Source organism: Antedon mediterranea, chromosome 11 (assembly GCF_964355755.1).
Source record: "Antedon mediterranea chromosome 11, ecAntMedi1.1, whole genome shotgun sequence".
Lineage (NCBI taxonomy): Eukaryota > Metazoa > Echinodermata > Crinoidea > Comatulida > Antedonidae > Antedon > Antedon mediterranea.
In genome coordinates, this window is record NC_092680.1 from 6,834,047 (window position 1) to 6,857,228 (window position 23,182).

Here is a 23,182-nt window from a genome sequence, read left to right on the forward strand (position 1 = left end):
CGCATTATTTCACTCGGTGGATATTCTGTAAAAGTAACTGCACATGTGCATTATTTCACTCGGTGGATATTCTGTAAAAGTAACTGCACATGTGCATTATTTCACTCGGTGTATATTCTGTAATAGTAACTGCACATGTGCATTATTTCACTCGGTGTATATTCTGTAATAGTAACTGCACATGTGCATTATTTCACTCGGTGGATATTCTGTAAAAGAAACTGCCCATGCGCATTATTTCACTCGGATGTTATTCTGTAAAAGTAACTGCACATGCGCATTATTTTTCTTTAAGATTATTTTCCATTGGCGATTTGGATCAGTGTAATGCTGTGGTATATTGATCGGAGGGTTGTCCAAAGCATCCATTGTGCATTGTTTTTGATGAGTTGTGATTTATTTATTTATTTATTTGCCGTGTAAGCGGTTCGGTGTTCGGTTCACATTGATTCAATTTTTTTTACAGTGTAGTATAAGTAAAATATTGCTTATTAAAATTATTAGCAAAATCTGTTTATAGTGATGTAGAAAAAATAAAAATTATATGATATTTATTTATTTAATTCCACTCCGCAAAAAACATTTTATTTTAATTTTCTACACTTCATTTAATCAATTAAACCGATGGTACTTTTTATCATGCTTTTTATCATGCTTTTTTTATTGACACGGGCTGAGTAGGCATACGGTAGCAGAATACATGCAAGCTATTGAACAACTCGATAAAAAAACAAGGCATTTGACACACGGTTGGGTTGACCGTGTCAACTTCCCTCGTGATAGCAAATGTAGTAGGCCTACTAACAGTTTATTATGTATTAATTAACTTATATATGAAACTTAAAGTAGATAACCTGTTTGTCAGATGTTTGTATGGCACCATAGTACTTGTAACTTAGCCAATATAATAAACACACTTTGTATTCCATAATTTCCACTTTAACCTCAGCATGGATTAATGAGAATTGTCACGTGTTGTTGGTGAAGAATTAGCTAGGAATATCTAATTCGTTATTTAGCTGGTAGGATTGATTGAAAACCATGTTTAGTTTAAATTGTAAATACATTACAAAGACAATAATTATAATAATTCATCAGTATAATTGAGTAATGGTGTTTAATATCCCCAACCTGATGATTTCTAGCCTGGACTAATAGATACCTGCTTGTGTTTGATGATTTTGTTGAAGGAACTCCTGTTTAATCTTAGTTCACACTTAGACAGACACAACCGAACTGAACCAAGCTTTACTTACGGTTCTGTCCCCACTTGCACTCGAATCTCCCCAGAATTTCGACTGCATCATCATTTTGTTTTTCTTATACAAAAATAGATTATCATTACATACACATTTTAAAACCAAACTTACAGAATAAACAACTAAACAACCCTTTAGGCTGATGGGATAATACCGTAGTTTCCAAAGTTGTTCTCGAAGAAATTTCTTTAAATCATTTTCTATTAGCCCTTAGTTCTGTATGGCCTATATAAACCATCAGTTTTAGTACGTTATGCATTGGTTGTAACAGCGAAAAATATAAATCTCTGATATATTAAAACAAATTTCAATGTATCTACCATCTGATTTGTATTGTATTTAAATGCTTTGCATTAGGCGGAAGTTGGATCTCTCTATAGTTGAATTAAAATCTTGCTGACGACATTTGCCGTACTATTCATTGGCCAAGTCGCAGCCCTACTACCAGAGATAGTCGGATAGAATACATAGTGTAATAAAAATGAAATAAAATACAAGAAATATTAAACCAGTACATCTATTGAGCTTGCCCCGTCGTAAGTAAAATATAAGGACCATTAAAAAGACAGTGGCGAGAAGCATAGCAGCGGTAAACACTAGATTAGTTGAGTAAACTTTGATTATCCCGTTGAAGTCTACAAACAGCGTTTTGATAAACCATGGCGTGCCTAAACAGAGCAGGATGTCAAAGATGTTACTGCCCAACGAATTGGAGATTGCCATTCCACCAAATCCTAAAAGAAAGAGCACATATAACATGTATCACAAAATTATACTTTACAGGACAGTACATCACCGACAATCGGATATAGTGAACTACAATCCGAATCGTCATCATCGTCACATAATTATCGGCACGTCTCACCGATAATCGGCTATTAGTGAACTACACAATCCGAGTCGTCATCATCGTCACACAATTATCGGCACGTCTTCTATAATAGGCCTACTAATACAAGAAATTTCACTTTATAAATACATACATATTTAAATAGGCCTACCTAGTGTATGTTTAACACTACGGTAATCAATACATTCAACATTAAAATAGGCAAAATTTTGAAACAAAATAATTGTTACCGTCTCTTGCAGCAATGACACTTGCCATAGCGTCAGGAACGCTGGTGCCAGCTGCTAATAGTGTTAACCCCATAACGGAATCGTCGATACCAAAGGTATCACCTATGTATAAAAAATTAACATAATTCAGCATTTTCAATTAAACACGTTTTTAAGTTAGACTTTATTAGCAGCATATTGTAGATTATTATTTATCAGTTATATTGCATTTTTTTTTTCATTGTACTGTATTTATTTTATGAGGATATTCAATATTTATTTTTTTTTTACTTTTGTCAAAACATAACTTGAATGTAATTATTTCAAGACAAGAGTTATGTAAATAATCTAATCAATAAATAATCATGGACTCATCACATGAAGCAATCGATATTCTCGAACCAACAACAAGATGCCATTGATACCATTTTATATTAAAAAATATAAATAAAACCTACCAATAATAGAGACCATCCACACCAACACGTAAGATAACCCTCCAATGTAGATCACTGACATTAAGAACGTCAGCATATACCAGTTCTTCCAATGTGCACGACGACAGTCGGGTATTGTCAAATAGAATAATACGTATATTGGTAGTGCTATTACCCATATGCAACGATTTAGACAACCATCTGGAACGGAAAGAACACTTTCTTCCCTTTTCTCCTCTAATTTATTCACCGTCGTCGTCGTCGTTGACGCTGCTACAATGGAAAACATGTTAACTTGGTTAACAAAATAATTGTTCTTTTTAAAATGGTGCATACTTTCTCCATCCTTTAAACTATTTAGCAGCCGCCGGCGTCATCATAATGGAAACCGCATTAGAACTAATTTATCGAACATAAAGTAGGCCTATGTTAATTTATTTTGTCATTTTTGTATTTATTATTATTTAAATTGTCTTTGTTATAAGGAGGAGGACTGAAACCTAGTTTACACTAGCCAACTTTGGTAAAACTGAACCAAACTCCGAGTTTGCAAAAACAAAACAACTTAAATTGGTAAAGTTTGGAAAACTGCAGAAAACAAGTTTGACCAAAACCTAGTTTGCACTAGTCAACTTTAGTTTGCAGATTCAACAAAACTCTGAGTTTGCAAAAACAAAACAACTTAAATTGGTAAAGTTTGGAAAACTGCAGAAAACAAGTTTGACCAAAACCTAGTTTGCACTAGTCAACTTTAGTTTGCAGATTCAACAAAACTCCGAGTTTGCAAAAACAAAACAACTTAAATTGGTAAAGTTTGGAAAACTGCAGAAAACAAGTTTGACCAAAACCTAATTTGCACTAGTCAACTTTAGTTTGCAGATTCAACAAAACTCCGAGTTTGCAAAAACAAAACAAAAATTGGTAAAGTTTGGAAAACTGCAGAAACTAGTTTGACCAAAACTTAGTTTACACTAGTCAACTTTAGTTTGTAGATTCAACAAAACTCCGAGTTTGCAAAAACAAAACAAAAATTGGTAAAGTTGTTTGGAAAACTGCAGAAACTAGTTTGACCAAATTCTAGTATACACTAGTCGACTTTAGTTTGCAGATTCAACAAAACTCCAAGTTTGCAAAAACAAAACAAAAATTGGTAAACTTTGGAAAACTGCAGAAAACAAGTTTGACCAAAACCTAGTTTACACTAGTCAACTTTAGTTTGCAGATTCAACAAAATTTCGAGTGTGTAAAAACAAAACAAAAATTGGTAAAGTTTTGAAAACTGCAGAAACAAGTTTAACTAAAACCTAGTTTACACTAGTCAACTTTAGTTTGCAGATTCAACAAAACTCCGAGTTTGCAAAAAAACAAAACAAAAATTGGTAAACTTTGGAAAACTGCAGTTTGCGGAAGTCACGTCTACACTATAGCTAGATTTCAAACTCGGAATTTACAAACAATTTACAACTGGGTAACGTGTGCGTCATCATAGGGAGAAATGAGAACCGAAAGGCGGTTCACGTGACCAGATCAAACGATAAAAACATAAATCCAAAAATGTCCATTACCTATGCTTTGATTATGACCATGTGACCTATTTAATGTAGGGATTTCAACCGTGAGAATTTTGCTGCATTCTCCATTTGTTTGTAGCTTATTTCCATTTTGTAACGTAAAACCATCGTTTTCATTTAAGTTTTCTGTTAGTAATGTTCTTTCAGAGATGTCTTTGTTTTGATTGAAAAGACCATTAATAAATTCTTCCAAGTTTTCGTTGAAATACATAATAAAAATATAGCCGGCATAGAGCAACATAAATATTGCACCTTCGTACCTGAAATGTTAAGAACAAAAATAAGGTTACTGAATATCGGACTGAAATTAGTTACCAAATAATTAAACATTTACGGCCGGATGGAGAATGAAATATAATACGTGTAAGTTTGTAATATTAATAAAGCATGCTTATATTGATTTTATGTGACTTATGGCTAACATGAACACTTGGATGGGTGGGTTGCTATGTCTGTTCATCTGCGTGAATAGAATGGACAAACACACATGCGTATTCTTATGTTAATCTACTTTTTGTGGCGTCAAAAGAATGTACAGCGAATCTGAGCTCAGTAATATCGGCCAGTGGAAAACAGGCTTAGTGTGGTCCTGTCCTCTACAGAGAGATATTTAGTTTGAAAATGAATGAAAATCTGAACTTACCAATGAACAGTGAAATCGCTTATTGCAGCGATGAGAGCCACTATACTGATAAGATAATATACCGAATCACGGAACATTGGCCAAAATAGCAACTGTATAACCTTTAAAAATGATACAAATAATTAGATAGGCAATATTTTAAAAGCAATTTTTTGTTCAATATGATTTACAATTTAAAATTAATGGATATATAATCGATAACTAATGATTATTTTCAAGACTATTAAGGTGATTCTGTACACCAAAGTATTACTTTCTTCAATAAAAAGACATTGCTAGGCCTGTTACAATGTTTCCAATTAGAATATCCTCATTAGAAAGATGCGGGTAAAACAACAACTCATGAATATCTCGTTTTGAGACGTTTAATACATTTTAAAGCTGGTTGATATAATAGTCTGCGAACGTTTATGATAGTTTGCGTTGCTTTCTTAGAAATATTCTAAGGCAGTGTGTTTCATTTGTATAAACAAGGTATTTATATACAGAGGAGATATTTTAATAATAATAATAATAATAATATTTTTAAAATAGCTTATTAACAGTCCTCGTATACAGTAAACAATTTCAACACTAATTCTTTCTTCAATTCAATATATGTTTTTCCAGTTATTTATTTATTTATTTAGAGTTTGAATTATGTTTTGTTTTTACTTTGTTTTCGAAAAATGAAAATCTTACTAACAGTACTAATAGAATAACATATATTTACCATTCCGGCAAGAAGTCCACATAAGCCAATTATAAACAGAAGATTAAAGACAGCCGATCCTAAAATGGTTCCCGTTCCAATATCGCCGCCTGTTATAAACACTCCTGTAACAATATGCAAATTACCGAATATAGTCAATAATGGTTCAAGGTTTTTTTGAATTTATACTTATTTTGTATTGTTTTATAATTTCAGTTTTGCCTCATATAATAAAGATCTTATATCATGTTTAAAAGACACTATAATGTAATTTTTAAAAGAGTGGACATTAGGATCAGTACTTACCAATTATTGAAGTGAAAAACTCTGGAGCTGAACTCCCTGCTGCCATAAACGTGGCACCGGCGACGTCAGGCGCCAAATTTAAACCTAATTTAAATTTTTGAAAGAACGATAAAATAATGTTAGGCCTATACAAACAATGTTTATTATTAATATAATATTAAAGTAATTGCTTATCATGATAGTCAATAGGCCTATAATTAATATTAATTGTTATTAAAATCTTTTATGATTGTGATTTTATCATCAACATTTAATTCCTTTCTTCTGTGATATTTCCATTAAACGTATATTCTTCAATAGGATTTTAGTGATGGTTAAGAAAAAATAATGAACCACTTTCCAAAATTGAAAGACGAACATTATGATTCATAATCATAATCTTTTTTTAAGAAAAATATTTGTTTATGTTCGATTTTTTAACTTCAGAATTTCTTTATAATTATTAGTAAGATTATTCTTAGTATTGATTTTAAGTTTTCAAGATAAATATTAGTTCATACAAGAATTTTATTTTAACAAAAATAGGAACAGTAGGGCCTAAATCTTCTTATTTTATACCATTCTTGCTTTATTTAAATATGTTATTTCTTACAAACAAATATTGAAAGTCAAAATTTTAAAGAAGTAAGAAAAATAATTTTAAAAAGTGGAAATTTCGGCAATTTTTCGAAAATAATCCTTTGGTCCCCCGCAGTGAAATTTTCCAAAACAAAATTGCCAAATTTCGACCCTTTTATTTTTTGAGATAACTAGTTACTATGGCTCTATAAGAGAGAATCTAACATGAGAATCGGAATGTTATGGTATACTGTATTTTACCTTCGGTGATTCCCTCCAGAGATGGAACAAAATAATCATCGCATATTATAGCAATAGCCCCAAATATATAAAATGCCACCAGGAAATTGATAGCTACTGCTCCATTTTGCCGCTGGTCTTTGGTAAAAAATCCAGATGGGAAACTATCAACAGTGGAATCAGAAGTGGTAAAGTTTGTTTCTTCTGAAATTTAAAATTCAATTTATTGTCACATGATATAAAATACATAACATTTGTCTTCCTGAGCTTAGAAACTTAGATAAAATACAATTTAAAACACAATATAAAAAATCTTAACTAATTATCTTGAAAAATGTACAATATAGATGACAAGCATATGGGAAAAAGAGTCTCTAAAACGGTTGGTTTTAACTTTGCATTGCCCAATTCTACCAGATGTATTCAAACTTACAGTACTATTAAGTGGATGAGTCACATCTTTAATTATCCATTTTAATTTAATAAAAACCGTTTTTACTTAGGCCTAATTATTATTTTGTAATTGAGAAAGCACGACGAAAAGTACATTTATTTCTGATCATTTTTATGTATGGAAGCTGTCGTGTTTTAACTTAATTGATAAGACAGTTTTTGTTTTTACTTTTGTTTAAGAAGTGTATTTAAGGATTGGACAAACTGTAACATCTGGCGTAATTAAATGATGTAATGTAATATATCTTTATAGTTTCATATTATTATTTATTAGTTATATTGCTGAGTGGTATCTCTCGTTATATTATCTACCGTTATAATTATTATTGGCACGAAGGTTCAGTTTCTTATATCTTGACCATCTGGGAACCGATTGAAAGGACAACTTCGGGACCTAATTAAGTTTCTGCTTAATAGGGTCAACCGTAGGGTTAAAACATCTATTACCCCTCGATTGTTTCACGAGGACGTGTCCCTTTGATAGAGGTGTTTCTTGAACAAGGGTGTCGTGCCCCAAATGTGGGATGTCATTCTAAATATTCATACAGCACTCACATATACACTTTAAACCTGAACTTATCGTTTAGGATTTCTATGTTTAGAAGAGAATTAATAAAATAACAATGATTGTGAAAAACTGACTTAAATTATTCAAAATGCTTTTTCTGTCTAATCAAGTAACAAATTGTTAAGCTCTGCTTAAACTATCAAACTTTATGTGACAAACAAATGTCCATTATGGACATGATAATGATGCCATATCACTGCCATATCACTACCATATTTGGGCACATCGCACTTTTGTTGTCAAAGTAGTTTGATAGTGTAGACAAAGCTTTATAGGCTTATATTGCTAGTGCCTACTAAATGAAACATATTAGCCGTATATATTCTGAAATTGTATTTATGCACGATCAACAAGAATGTATAATTTGGTTAAAGGTTAAATAGAAATATAATAAATATAAAACAAGCCAAGAAGTCATAGGAATTAAGTTTGATGGTTGATAATAGTTCAGTTATATATTATCATCATCCTTTACAAAATGCAAAATTAAAAATATGTCTAATACATAGCTAATTGGATATATACATTTTTCGATGATCTATACTTAGCAATAAGTCAATCGACATGATAATTATATAATCGATAGATAATTACCTTCCTGAATATCTTCATATTTCCTTCGTATCTGGAGGTGATTTGAATTAAAATTCGAGCTGAGATACAGTGCTATAATAAAGGTACAGCTTGCAATACCAATCCCATGGAATACATACTTCTTTCTTTGAGGTTTTAGCTTGGATGAAAAGCGTCTGCATTCCAATGGTTTGCTTGTCGACAAGGCGGTCTTCATCTTAAAAATAAAAGTGAAATAAACACACACAAAAAGGACATTAATAAAATAAAGATCGGAGAAGTTATTTAATCGGAACATACCAGTAATTGGAATCTAGAGAAGGAGGGGTCATAACTCAATGAAGGATTTAAATTCAGGAAAAGAATAAAAGCGAAATTTCAATTTGCGACGAAAAGACTTCCTGAACAACTTTTGTGAAGCGCCGTTTTGTTAAAAATGGCAAAGCATTTACTGTAAGCATGAATGTAGCTTTAGTCAAGTTAATTCATTGCGCACATGGCGCGCGCGATGAGCTACGTCACACTGTTTATACGAGGTATACGTACTTAGGTGTTGCGATTCGAAAGAACAACATGTTTATGCCAAGATGAAGGAACACGCCAGATTAATTACCAGGCACAAATCCAACGATGATGACAAAACGAAATTTGATTGTTTTTGGAATTGTTGATGGTTAATACTAGACTGTAACAGTACATTATTAATTTAACAATGTTTTCCTGGCAAATAAACACTAGTAAAGTCACGTTTTCAGTACACCGTGTTTTTTTTAAAGAAGAGTCAAGCTGTACTGTAGTGTGGGCCTATTTACGATCAAAGGTTTAGTTCGGTCAGGGAAGTTCCCGGTTCGATCAATTTGATTCATCAAACCCACTCAATGAATGACGATATAGTTTAACTCTCAAAAGAGCACGGCCTCACCTGATGTGTTCCTTACGGTACATTTACGAGGTATAGATGACATATGACTACTAAAACAATAGATTAAATAGGATAACATTTTAAATTATAAAATATTAGGTAGTAGCCCAAAGGATGCATTATAAAATAAATGGTCTTTTTCTGCTTCACCCTTTAAATATACGGACGGCCATACTGCGTTGAAACACCGGTTCTCGTCAGATAACCGAAGTTAAGCAACGTTGGGCCCGGTTGCGTTCTGGATGGGAGACCGTCTAGAAATCGTGGCGGGTGCTGTATATTCTGGAGAGTGATGGTGTAATGGTAATATCGGACTATTATCTGTACCATACTAATTGCATCCTTAGGCAAGATGCTTTACTCTCATTGCCTAATCTGGTAGGCGCTGCACTGCTGGCTGCCGTGGGTCCGTGGAGGACCTAATCCTAATTTCCTCACTGAGGACAAATATTAATACAAAATACAAAATACAAATAAATATGGAACTACCATTAACATAGAATTGAAAATGACACACTGTAGGCCCAAGTCGTCAAAATCGATCATTAACATTAACAATGATAGATGTAGGCAGCTAAGCCCTTACCAGTAATGTGCACTACACTAATCAGGTGACACCTAATCTATGTTATATTCAGTAATTTCAAAATATAAAGTTTTACAAAATAGATCTCACGTACTATCGATATTGATATCACCGTGTCGATACCAGGTCAACACCGTCAGCTTGACGAAGTCACTCTCTTCAACTCCTAAGACATATTATCCTCCTAAGTAGGATCACTTATGTTTAATAGTTTTATGTTTTCAAATTTACAACTGATCCAACAAAATCGATATATACCTTCAACTTCCTGATTATTCTGACCGTGTTTGACACAATTAATATCAGATGCAACTGAATTGTACCAGTATAATTATTTACGAAGGTTGTATTGAACAATCGTGCAACAGGACTATTATATGATACCTACCTCAAAAGAAAAGTGAAATTCTGATCCCTGGTTATAATAATAATAATATGTATATGGTCAATCTCGCGTACATCCTTCCCTATTTATAATCATTTTTGTCACGTTTTTTTACAGTAGAATTTTTCGTCAACATTGTATAGGCCTACGGAGGCTAACTGTCCTAGATAGCTTAAGTTGATTGTTGGCTAATAGGCTCATTTCAATACTTTAGTTAGTTCCACCTGGATCATTGATTATGCAGTATAGCCATTACCAAGTATTATTGGCCAAATCTAGACAAAATGAAAGCTTTTTTTTTTTGGCCTTTTGTCAAAACTTAACTTATGAGTGAATATGCTTTAGTAATAAAGAAATACTAGGCCTATGTGTAATATTTAGAATTTGGACTGAATTTTCACACAGCACATTGACCATGTTGATTGGATGGAGGGCGGGCTATAGTGGCTATACTTCATGAAACAGGTACGTGAAATGCGTTGAAGTCACATAAAACTACGCCTTATCATCAGAGAGATATTCCTGTTATTATCATTAATGTATGCTGTGCATGTTCAGAGGGCGTAGGACATTGGAAGTATTGTATTTTAGTTATTGTTCTTCTTTTGAGTCACTCTTCAGTGACTTCTACTTTTCAGTTCTGAACAATTATTAATTAGTATTACTATTAAAGATGTATTGTCCCTTGAAACACAAAAAAATGAAGGTCAAAATATATTAAATTTTAATTGGCCATATCAAAGTAATATTAAAGTTATTCACTTTAAGTCGAAAATTCAAGACAAAAACAACAATTTTACGTAATTAATAGCTAAATTAATTTGATTATATTTCGTCTGGAAAACAAAGTAAACAAAGATTTCAAACCATGATGCTAATTAGGATTATTTACAACTTGTCACGGTTGAGAAGGTGTTTTCACACAGATCTCAAGGAAGTTTTATGATTATGCATACAGAGCAGCCAAATATGCGCATTGCATTATGAGATATGTTTTGATCTAAAACTTTGACTGGAAGTCAAAGTTATTTTTTGAACCAAAAAACGTCTAGTTAAATGATTTTTTTACCCGACTATTTTTTGGTGAAAGTTAATAACTATTATGATACTTTAAAATGACCCACTTTTTTTCGAAATCTTTTTATTTTTATTATTTAGGAATTTGACAAAGGGGCTAGATGTATTATACATCTTTAATATAGTTATCATTTGTATTATATTTGCCTATTGTTCAGTAAGAAGTATTAAACTAATTGGAATTGCTTTAGTCTTTTAAATTATTGTTTGCTTAGTCTCGATGTGAAGTTGTAGGCCTATGTCTGATATTAGACAAAATCCTCTATTTATACAGTTTGGGCGGGCAGTTTGGACAGCAGAGGGATGGGCATAATGTGTGGATTTCCTCAACAAAAGCGGCCTTCCTCTCTCTGTCAGTCTCAGTCAGGTGGCGATGTTGATTTATTTCAAAGATAACTGCTGTTCTCAAACAGATTAACTTTGTGTACCCAGGTGCTTTTTCACCGTATCATTGAGTTTTTTGTATCACCGTACTCGAACCTCCCCTATCTCCACCTATCTCTGGCATGGGATATTTCCTTCTGTTTGCAATGATTGTAAAAATGTTATCTAGCATTTAGATTTCAGACAAAATCATCAAGTAACGAATGCTGTTTGTATGGAGCCATTTTATAAAATTTACAGTAATTGTGTTTTGTTCTTTTAAAGTCCACCAATGCCACTGCAGTTGCCTGTTGTGCTACTCTGGGGGGACGACGTGAGGAGGAGGAGGGAGGAGGAGGAGGAGCTTTAGAACTATAGCGGGCGCTACCACAAATGAGCGTGCGTACTGTACTTCCTAATTGCTAATAACGCCATTTTCACTGCTTTTGTTTAGGTCCCAAATTTTATTAAGAAATACGTCAAATAATATGTAAACATGGCGTGCGTTGAAAATTTAAAACAAGAACTTAAACATCTAGAATCTATGTTCAAGAAAGATGACGTTCGGTTTCAAATTCACACTGCAAACATGGATGAACTTGTATGTAAGTTCATTGGGGCTAACAGAGAGAAGTTCGTCATCCGTTGCAACTTCACGGTGAGTTTTAACCGCAAACAGGTTCGGGCTTTGTTTCAATAATGCGGCTGGCACTTCTGTCCAGGCCTAGCCTAGCCAGTTTCCGTAGGCGGCTGAGTAAGTGGAAGTAAAATATAAAATACTAAAATATCATACAATTGTAAACGGCACATGATCCTATGCCTATTCTATGTGACAATTATAAATAAAACGCTGGGAATTATTTGTATATTCACTGTAGGCTGGGCCTATACTAAAACTAGGCAAGCTAGATAGAAACTGTAGTTAGTAGACCCTGCTAGGCTTACATCCATAGTAATAATAGTAATTGAATACTCCTAGTAAAGAGGTACAACAATGCTCTTTTTTAGTGTGTCTAGGCATGTTGGATAACAAAAAATAATGCACTATATAAATAATCCTTTATTATTATTATTATGTTATGGTATATTGATGCTGTTTGTGCTATTTATACAGCAATTAGTAATTAATTATTCTTTTGTTTTTTACTTCAATTTGTTTTTCAGGACTCTTATCCGTCCTCACCTCCAGTTTGGTTTTCTGAAGTAGACGACCCTGTTATATCAACAGTAGTTACAGAATTATCAGAAATCAGAGGATCAGCATCTATGGTATGTTTATTAAAGAATGAGTCATACAGTAATTATTACAGTTCTTATTCAAGGTTTCTTACACTGGCTCAAAATCAAACTTGTGATTTAACTTCTACTGTAACTAGATTTCTATGTAAAATACTATTGAACAATATATATCAAGAATGATTATGTTGGCCCACTAATATTGGCTGTTCTTTATTGTATTATTAATATCATTACTTTAAATTGAATGGAAATTTTGAGTAATACTGTACTGGTGTGTACAGTAGTCAGTTTACATACACTATTTGATCACACATAACTGTATAAAAAGAAAGACAATTTAATATATTGCATGTACAGTATTTATTACCTTAAAATCATAATGACCTAAAAAAGTAGTAAATCACAAAATAGACATAGCCCAATAATAAAAATATTTAAAGAATGTAAGGAAACAGACTTGGCCTACTGTAGAGTCAACAAAGGCTAGTACAAACAAAATTGATTTCCTTGTATAAAATGTGTGTTTACACTACACAATAGATCCGAGAGTGTTTATTACAGTAGAACCCCATTAAGGGGACACCTTCAGGATTAAAATAAGTTACCCCTTTGGAGGGACCCAACAGAGTGTTCCTTAATAAGGGGTTTCCCCTTAATATGGGTTGACTGTGACACTAGTTAAAACATATACTTACCTCATTAGTTTTATTGGAAAGTGTCCCTTATACAGGGGTGTCCCAATTCATATACAGTACAGTACATATACTGTAATATACAGTACATTTGTTGCTGTGTAAACACACTACAAAATGTTTTATTTGACTATTAAGCCAACATTATTTATTAATCTTTGGTTGTACTGTTGTTTGATTCATCGTTTTCAAAATTATGAATAATTAAAGACGATATCCGAATCATCAATATTTTGTTAAGCATTGTTGGTTGATGGTCTTTATTTTGTAGTTATTACGAATGGTAAGAAAATTAGTAAGAGAACTCTGCAAACTACACAACGTTCCGGAACCACCTGGGTTAGGAAGGCTAGATGTTGAGATTCTACCAGAGGTAAGTAAAATACGTAGAGGTTATACAACTAGAGAGACAACTAGATGACAGGGAAGTTATGTGTGCAGGGTAGTGACCCCTGGCTGCCTTATTGTTAGTTATTTCAAATTGATAATTTCGAAATGTATGATAACCACATAAGCCAGTGCATTAAGTACTTTATTCGCTCAAGCATTGTAAAATTGTAATTAAATTAATATTTATTAAAACAATAAGTATAAATTTAATAGTAGTTTTTCTGTTTCCATTCAGAGTGACTTTTAAATGGACTAAAATTTTAAAACTGAGTTAACAAATATATTTTTGTTTTATGTTTTAGTCATCATTCCAAAATGATTTAGACATGAGTTCAGCCGATGAGGATGAGGAAGATGGAGAAGGGGAAGAAGACGAAGATGAGGAGGATGAACAAAATTATGAAATGGAAGAGGAACCACCGTAAGTATCTTAGTAGAACTACCTTACAGAAAGAAAATCCCCTTCATTTCTCTGCTTAAGCTTTCATAGCCTACAAATTGGTAGATCACAGGGTATTATTCTATACTGTATAGCCTAGTATTTTTACTCGGGGTACCCGAGTCTAGGACTCGCTCATCATCTCCATCTGGACACTATTGAGTCAAGTTTCAAGTCCTACTAGTTCTTTACGCGTCGTCTGACGGCTCTAAAACATGGCATGCATATACTAGGGTAATAGGTGAACAAAGCTATAGAGAGAAATTGTTTGTACTTCAACCGGAGTACATAAACATGGTACCAATCGAAAAAATTGCGATTTATAAAGTACTACTCCTCTCTTATTCGTTGTAGTATTGAGCTGGGATTTGGCATGGGTATACTACAGGGACATGTCCTCAAAGCTATAGATTTTTTTATTTCAAACTGGATGCAGCCATATGACGTCTCGAAGATGGTACCTTGGTGCCAAATGATTTTTGTTGTAATATAGCCATGTTTGGTGTCATTTCAAAGGTCTTGACTTGGAGAATAAGAATATACAGTAAAACCTATTTATGAGATTGTGACATCCCTTCTGCTTTCGGAAATAGCAAAAAAATAGCAGTATTTGGTAGCGAGGTTATTGATGTGTATGTGAGGTTACAGCCCGTCTTATGACGTCATTACAGCTTCTTTTGCTGTACCCTGATTCGTGCTTGTTTCTATTTATCCGCTTTTAAGTATGTAAACACTCACAGAAAAAATTACAGTATTACCATACTACATTTACTTTACCTAAGAATTAAGGAATATTATATACTTTGATGTTCCTTTTGAGCAGTTTACAACTTGGTCCTCCGCCAGTCAAAATTAACTAATTTAATCCACACCTTGTTGCTTCATAAAAAACATTGTAGAGTTGTTTATTGAGTTTACAAACTTCAGAACGAAGCTCATTGAAAGTTCTTTTTTGAGCGTGCTGTACGAAGCTGCAAAGCCGGTTTTTTTTCTACTAGAGAAACCTATTCATGAATCTAAACTTCCTGAGCCATGATTGGTTGCGCATTTTTTCGCATTAAAAAATGTTGATAATTTGCGCAAAAATACATTTTGTGAGGTTATGGTTTTCAATAATTGTGTAATACAGTCAAGTCTCCCAATACGGACTCTCTGAAAACCAGAAACTGTCCCAAAACCAGACTTCTCTTGAGGTCCAAAAGGTCCCAAATTTTTTTGTTACCATTAAAAATGGAAAATGGAACACCAGACATATTTGGCCAGCCCAAATGTGTCTGGTATTGGGAGAGTTGACTGTACAAGAAAAAAAATGTCCATGTCTTACCATGTCTTAATTCATTTAATTGTAGAGATGCATCAAAGGAAGATGATAGCTCCAATATTGATGCTGGTAATGTAGCTGTCCTAGAAAGATTAAAGACAAATCAAAGAAGAGATTATTTAAAGGTATTTTTATATGTTCTTAATATTCACAAATTGTGATCAGTGTGTATCCAGGATTTTGAGAATGGGTGCTGAACTTAACCTAATTTTCCATCTTTTGCATTGTATTTTTCCCCCGCTTCACATAATTTAACAAATACATTTTTATGACTGTCTGTAGAGGGCCTAATCCAAATTTTCTCAGTTTCCAGTTAAACTTGAGGATGAATATAAATACCTAACTTACCTTTTACTATGTAATTTAAATGGTTATAATTCTTGAAACACTTCCATCCAGAACATTCTTTTGTACTATTATAATGAGTCAATAATTATTAACTAAAGCATATGACAGTCACATGCTACTATAAGTAATCACACGGTGCAGTTTCAATTCTGAAGATTCTTGATCTAATAATTGTTTTTTTTTCTTGAGAATCACATGTCTTCTTTATTCACTAGATAATGCGCACAAGAAAGCAATTATTCTGTATGGTTTAACCTTATTTAACCTATTATTTTTTAACCTGGAAGTTGGCATTAAACTATAAGACAAACATCATTGTCTTTATTTTTTTATCGCAGGGTTCTGTATCCGGCTCAATACAAGCAACTGACAGACTAATGAAGGAACTTAAAGAAATCTATAGGTCACGAAATTACAGAGACAAACATTACATGGTTGAATTAGTTAATGATAGTCTATACGATTGGAATGTGCACATATTTAAGTAGGTGTTTGTTTAACTATTTGAAATTAAAATTATTGGGAAAAAAAATGCATAAAACATATATTATGCCAAGTTAAGTGTTCAATACTTGATAGTAATAATTTAACATATTTATTACAAGAAGGTACTGACTTATAATTGACATATTATACAGTAATCTATGAAGATGGAACTAATTTGCATTTTAGTTGTCCATGTACAGTATAGTATAAATGCCACTATTCACTACTGTACATTATGTATTCTTCTATTCAGTACAGTATATTTATGCTTATGTTTCTTTTTGTGTGTGTAGAGTTGACAAAGACAGTGCTTTATATGCAGATTTACAACAACTTAAAGAAAAAGAAGGCAAAGATCATTTATTACTAAATATGACATTTAAGGTATAGAAATCATTATATTCAAAATAATCGTTGATTTAGAGGCCATTGTATTATTATTTGTACAGTTTTACAAAAGCATGCACAACGATATGTCACAACCAGTGTACCCTAATGCACTTGTCAATTGTATGCACCACGATACGACCCCTGGGAGAGGTGCGTCGATTGTTCAATTGTGCATCATACCTTATAAATACCATGACATGACTTACCTTTAGGTGACCATGGCGCACCCTTTAGACGCACTGTTACCATGTTGTTCATGATACGGTGGGTGGTAAACTGACGGACATTGACACACCATTGTTCATGGATGTGACGTACCATTTAGGTCTCCACCTCTCCCGAGTGGTCGTATAGTGGGTCATACAATTGACAAGTGCAACTACAGTGGCCTGAAATTCCAACTGGCCAGCATTTTTGCTGGGTACAGTTTTATAATGTTGATTACATATTTATTGCTCGATAATATTCTTCTTGGGTTTTTGTTTTTGTTTACCATAAACTAATAATAACTGTTATTTACTAATGCTAAATTTGTTACATAATATCATGTCTTATTTTAGCTGGTTTCACATAACATCATATATAGAGGGCTCACTTTAAATTCAATTAATTTTGCTTTTCTTGTAGGATAATTTTCCATTTGATCCACCTTTCATACGAGTAGTTTTTCCGGTACTAACTGGTGGATATGTACTGGGAGGAGGTGCCATATGCATGGAGCTATTAACTAAACAAGGCTGGAGTAGTGCTTATAGTATCGAATCTATTATAATGCAAATAGGTGCAACACTAGTTAAGGGCAAGGCTAGGATACAATTTGGAGCCTCTAAGGTAATTTCTTTCATTTCAGTAACCATCTACCAACATGTTTAATCCTAATTCATGTTTTCTAATCTGCAAGAATAACTAATTGTTACATGAATAATTTTACCTAGTCATAAGATTTTCATGCTCTAGTTTTCCATGGTGTAAGGAAATGTACTGACCATTAACAAAAATCATTAGAAAAATATGCATGAATGTGCAGATCACTGTGGTACATCAATGTTACAATATAACATGGAAACACTTGCACACGGTTGTACCAAGGTAACAATTTGTTACAATATATTACATTTTGTATAAAGATGTATTTGAATCAGGGTTTTAATTTATCACATGCCCTGTGAATGATCATACCCAGTACCGTTTTGATTGGGAAACCACCTCACAAAGTCAAAGAAATATGTTACATTTTGTATAAAGATATATGTACCTGTGATTGGAATCAGGGTTTTAATTTATCACATGCCCTGTGAATGATCATACCCAGTACCGTCTTGATTGGGAAACCACCTCACAAAGTCGAAGAAAGTTCAATCTCGGGTCCATTCTGTAGTCACCACAGATTGACTTCTTCATCAATACTTCTATAAATAGATGATTAGTTGGGAACATGAACGCTAGTTGATCATACCTAGTACCGTTTTGATCGTACGATCATACGGGAAAACACCTCGCAACAAAATAACCATGTATTCATTTAAATATGTGATGTTTATTTTGTAGTTTGAGCTCTTTGTTGATGCAACACTTGGTATCCCACTATGTAAACAAACCTATGTACCCATTTTCTATCAATGTATTTATTTAATTAAACACCTTCTATGCTCTTTTCAGAGTCAATACAGTTTAGCCAGGGCACAGCAATCATTCAAGTCATTAGTTCAAATTCATGAAAAAAATGGTAAGTTAGAATAATCTATAATGAACCCATAATTCATAATCTTGAAAATATATAATTTCAGTGGTTCTGTAGAACTGCAAGTGAAATGGGATAAGATTTCACAAGAAGGGCGTGTGGCGCAGTGTGTTGGACGTTCGTCTACTGATCGAGGCTCGAATCCAACTCTCGCCGCATTGCTTGTATCCTTAGGCAAGATACTTTACTTACGTTTGCCTCTCTCCACCCAGGTGTATAAATGGGTACCCGGTTAGAGATCAAGACACAACTTTGCGCTGATTACTAGCTGCATTATGGGAGTAGGTTTCCATACGTGTTTGATCCAAAAAATGACTGGGTTAATAATGTTCAGCACATTGAGAGCTTGCTTATATGCGCTATATAAGAATGAACTATTATTATTATTATCAAGCTTTGTTGCTTATTTTAAAAGTGAATGATTGAGAAGAGAATTACGTTTCCTCAATTGATTGGATTTTATTTGGTTTCAACATAAGATTACAAGACAGTATGAATACAAACAATTTACAAGTAAATACATTAAATAAAAAACCAAGGATAGCCCATAAAGTGGAAAGAAAAATCAAAAAATCAACTTAATTCCAAAGGGGTCCTTTAAAAAACAGCATAGACAATCAACAAACAGAATAAATATACAAATCAAACACGCATCACAATAAAATATGGCAGAATATATACAATTTAAACATTTTAAAATATATCTGTTGGGATACAGAAACCCATTTTCATGTCAGAAACGTGCCATATTTCTTTCTTTTACAGGTTGGTTTACACCACCAAAGGAGGAGGGTTGACGAAATGTAAAAGCTCTAGGTGGGTAAGAATGAATATCGGGAGGACACAGACCCAAACTGACCGTTCACTATATGAATGGTCTTCTGGTCAGCCAATAGTTGTTTGTTGGGTTCCTTCAAGGCTGGTGCTACTCTGAAAATACAAGAATAATCCACGATAATTTTTAGCTAGCACTGTTAACTCTTTAATTTCACTTTAGCTAAGCAGGTTCTTGTCTTTCATTACAATGCATTTTGTAGGTTGTTATATAATCTCTTTAAGGCACATCATACAGAAGTCATTAATACATAAACAAAACTGTGACTCGTTGCTGTTGAATCAAGGGAGTGATTAAAACAAATTTAAACAATTTCGGTGAAAATGGCCCTATAATCTTATTGTTTTTCTAAAAAATTCCAATTATTGAGATTTTAGAGTAAACAGACATCTTATAGGAAACAGAATAGTGTCAAAGGTTGACAGCAAACGAGCTGGTTTTTTAGGCCCTATGATCTAAAGTGGTTTAAATAGATTGATTTCCCCAGGTTCACTGTACTAATGCTATTTCCGCTGTGCAAGTCAACTGCCTACTGCATTCTATGTAACAAGCTGACCAAAGAAAGTTAAATGTATTGATATTAGCTCAGACTAAGTATGTTGCATCTGCTCTGTCTATCTTATTGCCTATACAGTATAATTATATAACAAGCCAATAAATAGCCAGTTTTTAACAATGGAAAACTTGTGAGCTAAACTTGTCAGACTTTACACACTAATTCATGATTGTGATGTCAGGATTATGATGTCATAATTGTTACCCATTGGTATGCTACTACTTCTACAGTCTTTAAGAAAGTTCACACAGGAATTGTACACTATTCAAATATTACAATGCTCACATATTTAAAAAGAAGTTTTATAATGTTGATTACATATTTATTTGCTTGATAATATTCTGCTTAATAATTAATGTTTACCATATTAGAGTTGATCATAATTATAAGCTAAAATTGGTGCATTTAGGATTATATATATTTTATAAACGCTTTAGTTGCTAAAGGTCAAGACATCAGAAAACAAGTAAAGAAACTTAAGTAGGGGTTTAACTTTGAACTGCTTCTGCTGAAGAACCTACTGATTACCTACGAACAACTATAGATTATTTTATATTGTCCATGACTCTGGTTGCTTTTATTTTTTTTTTAATCAGTACTGATTTCAAGAAATCATTTCTACTGTGGTTCAATATGTAGAAGAAAAAATGGCTGTATTTTGTTGACATGACACGGACAATATTTCGTCAAGCAACGCTGTGATTATGAATAGTTGAAGTCTAGTTGTGAATTTCTTTTTCTTCATCAGTTTGTTATAGGCCAACATGACCGTTGTCAAGGCATTATAATACTATATAATTTGTTTATTGTTTTAGTTATTTATTTATTATCAATGCCCTTAAAAATAAGCACTATACATAACACGGAATCGTATCCAGTTTCCTGGATTTTAGTTCTCAAGAGTAGATTCTTCCAAGTTAGCTTTATGTGTTGATTATTCTGTAAGTTTTAACTTAAAAGAATTAGGTTAATAAAAAAGCACTCAAGTTGAATATAACTGTGTAATATTATTTAAGTCATGCTTGTTATATAATACTATTTTATTTCGTTTTGGTGAGTTAAATTGGCAATCAAAGAGTAACACGTGTTGGAATTGGATTCTTTGTTTTTTCTAAATTATGTTAGCGAAAAATAGTGGAAAGTTGTATCAGCTTTGGCAACAAGTGTGCCATGAATATCTAAGTGTATAGGTTAAGGTACATAGTTATGAATACCAAAATGAAAGTACGTATTTGTCTACTTTTAGCAAAGGTTTTTTTAAATGGGCATAGAAATATGCGAACTTGCTTTTATGCAACATAAAATTAAGTGCTTCATGTTGCAATGATAAATGGAAAGGAAAACATTAAGCCTGGGGGTTTGGCAAATATGTGAAGCGTTGATCAATAAAACATTTTTGTAATAAAAATTGGGCTTATGTCTACTGCTGTTTGTCTATAATTTAGGTAAACATAAAAAAAAAACAGAAAGTCATCAGGATCAGCTGTACCCGTAACTAACACGGATGCCCACACTAAAGGTCGAATTTACCAATGAAAGCAAACTTTGGCTCTTGCAAAGTAATTCACAAGTAGAGAGGGCGCTTTCTAATAAGAAAAATAAATAGATGTAACTCGAGTTATTTCGTTGTTTTAGTACAATAACTAGTGTAACAATACTTGTAGTCTTTTATTGCTTCTGTCAATAAAGAAGCCCGGAACAATTTACTCTTTGTTTATATGAAATTATATTTACGAAACAATAAAAAGAGGGCGCTTTTCAATAAGAAAATAAAATAGGTTTCGCTCGAGTTATTTCATTGCATGAGCTCTCAGTTGGAGAAGCTGTCAAATTAACATGTTTATTTAAATTATTTCGAGTGCAGTGGGAAAATGTGTTACGGTGGGGTAAAGCTTGGCAGACGTTAGCATCAACAGTTTTGTGTCTACCTATAGTTAAATTATTGTTTAGCCTCATTAGGCTTAGATCTGTCTGTCAGTCTCGGTCAGATGTAGGCCTGTACATTATGTGTAATTAATTCGTAAGTATTATACAAACTGCCTTGGATCGATGTGTCATTATTTACAGGCACCCTTCGATTAGTTTTCTATTTACTTTCACTTTCAAAGAATCAATTTCGATCATTAGGTCGGTTATCACAATGCAGTATTTAATTAACAATTATTATTCAAACAGAATTGATCTCTTTTTGACTACGGAAGAGAATGTCTTGTATTTAATAGGTCAAGCATGCACTTATTTGTTTATTTATTATGTATACATAATCATAAATCGAATCTCTAATCATTTCTTAAATGTATCATTTTGGATCAAATCATTATTCTTGTTGCATGGCTGAAGTGAATTCTGGGAATACGTTTTCGTATTTCTAGTCTTTTCAGAAGAAAAAAGAAAAAATTATATTTGCATGCAAAATATAATTAATTTAAACTACAGTGTATAACATGTGAGCGGGTTCTATCTTCTTGTCTATCCATTCTCTGGTTCTCGAAATGTCAGTGTAAAACATGACTTGGCCCGTGTGCCTTTGTAAAGAACCTACTGCATCGTTCGTTATGAATATTACTGCAGTACGTACCAGTACTACTGGTTCACATTATGTTAAGACAGTGTGAGTATGTACTTTCCTCATGCAATTGTATCTCGCTTTTTTTTTTATAATTTGGTGAGCTGTGAAACGAAATGATTAAATGTTGATAAAGGAAAATTGTTCATGTCACGTCCGATGTTACAAGTTACAAATCAACTATATTTTCATTTTGAAATATTTGTTGTAAGCCTACAGCATAAAACTCATTAAAATATGTATACATAAATTAAATTTTCAATAAAAATATAATTATCCTCCGAAATTGTTATTGAATAAATTATGTACAATGCTGAATGTTGAACATACTTTTACTATAGCTACAATAATTGTAGGCGAATTTTTGTATTTATTTTATTTCTTGATCATAGCCTATGACATAATGTGTATACAAATAGTAAGCATCAACAGTAACATGTTCGAAAAATATGTACGTATAAAATGCTGACAAATATAATTTGATAATC

General features: G+C 32.8%; 2 protein-coding genes across 8 annotated transcripts; one reads left to right on the plus strand and one right to left on the minus strand.

Annotated features, from left to right (window-relative positions):
* Nucleotides 1-572: 572 nt before the first annotated feature.
* On the minus strand, nt 573-16,176 carry LOC140063249 (sodium/potassium/calcium exchanger 5-like). Of its 5 annotated transcripts, none has more exons than XM_072109771.1 (11): nt 16,121-16,176; nt 15,776-15,855; nt 8,380-8,575; nt 6,786-6,968; nt 5,967-6,050; nt 5,682-5,785; nt 4,970-5,070; nt 4,321-4,586; nt 2,777-3,025; nt 2,340-2,441; nt 573-1,993 (listed from the first exon to the last, which is right to left on the minus strand). In XM_072109771.1, exons 2-11 carry the CDS (start codon nt 15,776-15,778, stop codon nt 1,701-1,703), a joined length of 1,581 nt encoding a protein of 526 aa, XP_071965872.1. In that variant the 5' UTR covers nt 15,779-15,855; nt 16,121-16,176; the 3' UTR covers nt 573-1,700. The 5 variants fall into 5 exon arrangements, with proteins under 5 accessions (XP_071965872.1, XP_071965868.1, XP_071965869.1 ...); XM_072109767.1 differs by having other exon boundaries at nt 2,777-3,028; nt 16,121-16,166; XM_072109768.1 differs by lacking the exons at nt 15,776-15,855; nt 16,121-16,176 and adding an exon at nt 9,961-10,103 and having other exon boundaries at nt 2,777-3,028.
* LOC140063250 (ubiquitin-conjugating enzyme E2 Q1-like) lies at nt 12,119-21,536 on the plus strand. Of its 3 annotated transcripts, XM_072109773.1 has the most exons (11): nt 12,119-12,349; nt 12,856-12,960; nt 13,894-13,995; nt 14,315-14,433; nt 15,801-15,897; nt 16,459-16,604; nt 16,900-16,990; nt 17,624-17,827; nt 18,656-18,722; nt 19,503-19,553; nt 20,725-21,536. In XM_072109773.1, the coding sequence occupies exons 1-10, from the start codon at nt 12,188-12,190 to the stop codon at nt 19,532-19,534; spliced, it is 1,125 nt and encodes a 374-aa protein (XP_071965874.1). In that variant the 5' UTR covers nt 12,119-12,187; the 3' UTR covers nt 19,535-19,553; nt 20,725-21,536. The 3 variants fall into 3 exon arrangements, with proteins under 3 accessions (XP_071965874.1, XP_071965873.1, XP_071965875.1); XM_072109772.1 differs by having other exon boundaries at nt 19,503-21,536; XM_072109774.1 differs by lacking the exon at nt 17,624-17,827 and having other exon boundaries at nt 19,503-21,536.
* Nucleotides 21,537-23,182: the final 1,646 nt, after the last annotated feature.